The 6,102-nt window shown below is 41.0% G+C and overlaps 1 protein-coding gene across 1 annotated transcript; it reads right to left on the bottom strand.

Annotated features, from left to right (window-relative positions):
• Positions 1 to 4,237: 4,237 nt before the first annotated feature.
• On the bottom strand, positions 4,238 to 4,933 carry LOC139128275 (piggyBac transposable element-derived protein 4-like). Its single transcript, XM_070694079.1, has one exon. It carries the CDS (start codon positions 4,931 to 4,933, stop codon positions 4,238 to 4,240), a length of 696 nt encoding a protein of 231 aa, XP_070550180.1.
• Between the last annotated feature and the right edge of the window lie 1,169 nt (positions 4,934 to 6,102).

Here is a 6,102-nt window from a genome sequence, read left to right as displayed (position 1 = left end):
AGGAGCAAAATGACACATATGCACATATACTTACACTTAACTCTCCAGGAGTCCTGAGTTTTCCTTGCGGTCAAGTAGCTGCCTGCTGTACTGTGAATGAACTGGAATGAAATTTTTGCTCAATGTGCTTTGATCATCTTTAAACAGGTCACACACATCCCCTATCTTCTCTGACTTTTCTGTAAACGCAAGGTACACTCATTGTGATTAAATCCTTGAGAATAGAATTACTTTTTGAATTAATGTAGAGTTTTACCAAAATAATTATACAAGTTACACAACCACCACGATTATTTCTCATTTTACACCAAAGGGGTCAGGTAAAATATTACAGGTGAATAGCTAGATCAAATCAGTGTCAAGTAGCTAAAAAACTTGAGTTTCTATTTGTAAATGTATCAATGTAAATATTGTAGGAATTTTAAATGTATACAACCAAAGACTTCATTTGTCTAGTTGCCCAATCAGAGTAGACAGGGCCTGACCATGTGACAAGACGCCTCCCCCGATGATGTACACTGATCAAGGGGATCCAGGTGTGAATTACCCAAAAGAGCTACACAAACAATAGTTTTTATCTTTTGCATTTACTACATATTGACCGATGGCATTACATAAACAATGAAGATGGTGATGTGATATCATTCACAAAACGACACTGGACAAAATGCTTGATATACGCTTAGCATATTTACGTATATTGACGTATATGGAACACAATATTAATTGCATACGCAATGTATATCTTTGTATATGGAACATTCCAATACGTTTTAAATAATGCCTATACTGACAACATACAGACAAACACGAGTGTTTGGGGTCAAGGTCAACAACTTTATTCCGATGTTGACAGGCTATGAGCCGATTTCAGCCAAAAGCCCACAACACTAGTAGCAGCGTCATTGTTGTTAATTGAGTCCATGCTTGTTACTTGGTTTGTAAAGTTCTTACTTAAAAGGTCATCGAGCAATAAGGAGTATGTTGAAACAGACATGTGGTAGTGCCATTCCTGTAAAGGTTGTGTCTCGCGACTTTGCAGGGTGTCTAAAGCTGTGAAGTAGTGTTTAATTTCGTGCAGGCACGATAAGAAGTTCGCGTTGTTATCATCAGTTCTGACGTATCTGGCGGTATTCTGGAAGTTGGAGATTGCCGAAGCCAGAAGAGTTCGCGTAGCCACTCCAAGGCTGTTGCATTTCGTGACGTGCCAGAGTTTATTATATACATAGTGGTGGAACGCTCTGAGGTCGAAGCCTATACTGATTAACTATTAGGTGGCCTAGACCGTCCCACTCACAGCCTCGAGCCCGGCCATTTAAACTACAATAAAACAAGTATTATTGTTCACGATATTTTAGCCTATTTCTATGCAGATCATGAGTATACGTAATGCAGATCGTTGCACACTAAGTGTTCACTGTAGTTCTGCTTTTATTAGCATACTTACTGTATACTTTATGTATTTGACACATGTACAAAATCAGTATATGTGTGTATTTTATTGTATATCAAGCATTTTGCCCTGCGCGAACAACATTCAAGATGAATTAACTCTAGGTTTTCAGCCTCGGCATCTATCAAACAAAGCAGAGATTTTGTTGATTAAATAGGTAACTATATGTATACTTCCAGGAGACCAGTGACTTAGAAACTATAATCAAGCCTTTGTTCTAAATGTTCGAAATGTCGTTCGAACTTATCGTAGACTCCCTAGAAGATCGTCAATCAGCACAACAACAAACCTTCGGGGGATTTCGGGTCAAAATCAGAAACGATCGTAAAACTTAGGTATGTGAAAAAATAAACTCGGGAAATGACATGTTTTTATCGATATCTCACGATCCGCGCGCAGTCGCCACGTCAAATATCGACTGTTGGAATTAAAAAAAGTGTTTTAAAAATGTTACCAAGTGGGAGTGCCTCTTTAAAAGAACTTATTAATGTGAGAGCTCAGAGAATGCCCTGCGCGAGTCATTTATGACCAATGGCTTTCAAAAATGATTACTCGGATGATGCAAGTGGTTATATTTGAGCAAAAATGCTTAACGTAACCGCGATTAAAATTTTTGTGGATCAAAATCCCCGGATGGAGGGACTAAGGTTTGACCCAATTGTAAGAACACACAGATATAAACACTGGCATGGAATTGCGATATCGTATTTTTATAAATATTTCTGTTAAACTAATACCAAAAATAGCAGGAGTGTATATTGATCTGACCCAATGCCAGTGAGGTTTATTATCATCTTGATTTTCTGAACTTCATTTCCTTCATATGTAATAATGTTATATCAAAACATTATTCAGGGGCAGCCAACGAGCAGTCACCGTTAAAAACAGCTTGCTTTCCATGACAGAATATATTCAATAATACTAGAGATCTCAATGTAGTGACCTTTTGGACAGGTGACATCAAAATCTGATCATAGACTTTTTGGTAATTTATACCTTCCACTGTCTCTATTAAGGGATGGCTGGTTAACTCGGATATGTATCGCCTCCTTGACACCCCTTTCGAAGTATCGGGGATACAAATTGATTGTCCCCTGTCCCGAAAAACAAACAAACAAAAAACAAAAATTTGAATCCTCATAATTTATTTTACTCGTATTACAAACAGATGAAAGACTCCGTACAACAGCTCTCCTTAACATTGAGGCGACGGGTTCCCACAAGGCCGATCTCACGTTTCCATGTTTGTCGGTCGGCAGCAGTCAGTTTGAGCAGTTATGGTCTGAACTACCCTGAGCTGACATGTGATCTTTACTGTGTTGATGTATTCGAGGTTTGTACAGCCTAGGGAGCCATATGTAATGTCGAATACTATTTGTATGATAACAATATTTTTATTACGCATTTGAGAGACTACAGACCAGGGAAATCGACTGTTAGCTACTCAGATGCATTTTTCATCGCACATCGACTCGCTCTCTGCCAAAACAAGAACTGCTCTGGCTGAGACCTTGTCTTGCGATCGTTCGATGCAATCATCGTTGTAACTCGATCTTTACCCCAAACGCAAACGTGTTAGACTCAATCATTCACTTTAAACAACCACACACAAAAGAACATCATACTCACCGATAGTTTGCGAGTGAATGTTTTTTTATTTCCATGTCAACTGTGTTATAAAGGGTTGTAATACCTACAAATGTTCAGTCCGTGCATAGTCAAGTTATGCGGTCCTCTGCAAATGGCATTCACACGTTTTGCTCTCGCCAGCACGCTTGTCTGTACCGTGGGTGACACAGTGGTAACTGGCAAGTAAGGCAACAGTTGATTGTCTCATGAACACGATTGGACGAGTTCCATGGCCTACTATCCGTCCTGCATGTCGACACATCACGCAACTACGTCTTCCGTCTGGATTGCGACCCATTCGATGACCACTCTTTCCACATTGGTAGGAATGAGACGTGGTGCCATCAGACTAGTTCCTCTTTGGGGACGTTGCCGAGATGAGAAATTACCGATCAGCTGTTTTGCTACTTGGGCGCGAAACATGAGCTGACGTCTGTATCTCGATCCACTTTGACCGTATCCATGAACTGATGCCATGTTGTGGAAAGCGTTCATGAGTGCCTTGTTCAGCTCGTGGTAAAACACAGCTCTGTGCCACCGTGGCGATGATCGACCTGGCGTGTAGTAAGCCAGCTGTTGATTGGTCAAGTCAACACCTCTGAAGTACTGATTGTACATTACAGCAACGTTCGGGCATAGTACTTCAATTCATTCAAAAGCACTGGTTCTTTTATCTTTACATCGGTGCCTCACGTGCAGAGACTGCCGTGCTCATAAATTTCACCATTTTTGTATCTTTCCAGGCACATACTGTCATTGCGCCTACTTGAAATACCGAGAAACTACCACGTGGCCATCGCTCTTCGTCGTCAGCATCAGGCGGTACAACTTGTGGATCATAGTTGCGGAATTCTTTATTTCATCGGGTAAACCTAAGGTGTACATTCTGCAGGTTCCCATGGCAGCAATATTATGCACGTAGAGATGGTCAAACAATGGGCAGAAGTGTAATATGAGTCCATAATGACATGATGTCCTAACTAATAGTAAGGTCGAATCAGCAGGAAACAACTTTCCCAGGTCTATTTCCCCTGAAAACTCGGGGGTCGTCTGCAGCATCGGGATCAAGCGAGTGATGACAGTTATCAGCGACAGGTTGATGGACTTCGTCGTTGAAAACGTAACCCGTGGCGGACTCACTGAGAGTGTAAACTCTCATTCAATATTTGTGCGGTTTTGCTTGATTGTAGAGAACATTCTTTGTGCGGCCCGGTAAGGGATGACTCCTTCGTCGATTACCAGTTTGCACATCGGGCTCCAGTGAATTCGGCTGTTTGCATTCACTCTTTCAATGACATTTCGTACTTTCAACATCCTATCCTGTTTCTCACTTATTTTTTGGGCTGTATACATGGCTGTGTTACGAGCACAGTACGGCTGTGTGCTGTAGTATAAATATCGCATCAGTAGCTTGAAGCGATCACGGGAAAAAGTTCTCTTGACGAAATTATGACCGAAGCAAACATGGTCCGACCAATACAGCTGGATTTCAGGCTGCCAGCAAATTCCGAATAGCACCATCACTCCAATGAATGCTCTCATTTCGACAACTGTCGTCGGTGTCCAGGCCAATCTTTGCCGTTCCCTGGCATTTGCCCTTCTCCTCTGTCTAGCGTAACGATTAGTGCATCGGGTAATGAATCTTATCAGATCCTCGTCGAATATTTGCAAAAACCATTCGACTTCTGAAGCATCGTCTGGCAGCGGGTTGATAAGCCCCGGCTCTGGACCAATGAACTCTGGTAAAAGATCGAAATTACCAGTTTGTAGGTCTGTGAATGGTCTGTTCACTGTACCACCGGCAATACTCGTTTTGTAGTATTCCTGTCTACGCTCTATTTCTTGTTGCATCGTGGTTTCTCACTGCCTGTAATATACAAGCGAGAGAAAGAGATGAGCTTTACGAACCAATGTTTGACGTCAACGGCAACAGATGTGCCATCTAAAATTTCTAATGTTTGCATACAGTGTAAACACTTTGAGGTCACACGAACGGACGCATGTTTCCCAGGCAGAGAAACAGTAAACACCGCCGATGACAATAACATTCACTCGCACTTCATTTTTCATATGTATTTCATGATTCTATTCCGATAATAAATTCATGAATGCATTTTTGCTTTGATATGTAAATAACGAACATTCCTGGTTGCTACACAATGAGGTATTTTCTCACTTTGCCCAATATTTCATGCATCGTTCTCGAGAGAACAGATCGTCTGGCTATTGATAAAACCAGATGTTCGTGCGATGCGACAGCTGAGCGAGGTCGTGCAAACCTTAGTAGAAAGGAAGCAGTCGCCGCAGTGTTAATTGCGTCACCTTACAGCTCAGACGATAGAAATAACAAACAGACAGACATAAAAAGGCAGACTATGTAAGAAAACACACAAAAAATACACTTCAGATATTAAGTCTTTTGAACAAAAGGAACAAAGCTCTTGCTATACCTTAATTTGTAACACTTCAAGCAGCGAAATCTCCTTCCTGAAGGCAATAATCAAAAGAGGAATGCAAAGGATGCTTTACGTCAGTAGTGATTGCTCGTACTTTGCGCAGTATTGCATGAGCACTGAAACGGACGGAGTGGGTCTACCTATTGTCTTAGCAGCTGTTTGGGAGATTTTTAAAAACTTATTACGGTTAATTGTAGAGAGCAACGAAAAGTAGTAGACATTGCAGTAAGTCAGAAGTGGTTCAATAATACTCCAATATAGCAAGAGTAACAGATGCGAATCAACATCAAAGGAACACAGCCTTCTAAGCACGTGCAACCTCTGCTGACATTTCTTTTGAAGGGTTGTTGTATGATGACCAAATGAAAGTTTATTGTTGAGAAATACGCCAACTTGAAGGTACTTGAAGAAGGTCACCTGTTCAACATGTTCTCCGTCAATAAAATCGGGTCATTTTGCTCAGGAACCTGACGAAAGTCGATCGTAAGCTCTTTCGTCTTTGATACATTTATCTCTAGGAAATTTGAGCTACACCAATCAGAAAAAATATTTAACCGAATTTAT

Source organism: Ptychodera flava, unplaced genomic scaffold (assembly GCF_041260155.1).
Source record: "Ptychodera flava strain L36383 unplaced genomic scaffold, AS_Pfla_20210202 Scaffold_47__1_contigs__length_1083325_pilon, whole genome shotgun sequence".
In the NCBI taxonomy this organism is placed as follows: Eukaryota; Metazoa; Hemichordata; class Enteropneusta; family Ptychoderidae; genus Ptychodera; species Ptychodera flava.
Note: the sequence above shows the minus strand (reverse complement) of the source record. Positions and strands in the feature narration are given on the sequence as shown.

What these genes read in the sequence shown, in the direction of transcription:
- LOC139128275 (XM_070694079.1), bottom strand. Translation starts at nt 4,933, where the DNA reads ATGCAACAAGAAATAGAGCGTAGACAGGAATACTACAAAACGAGTATT.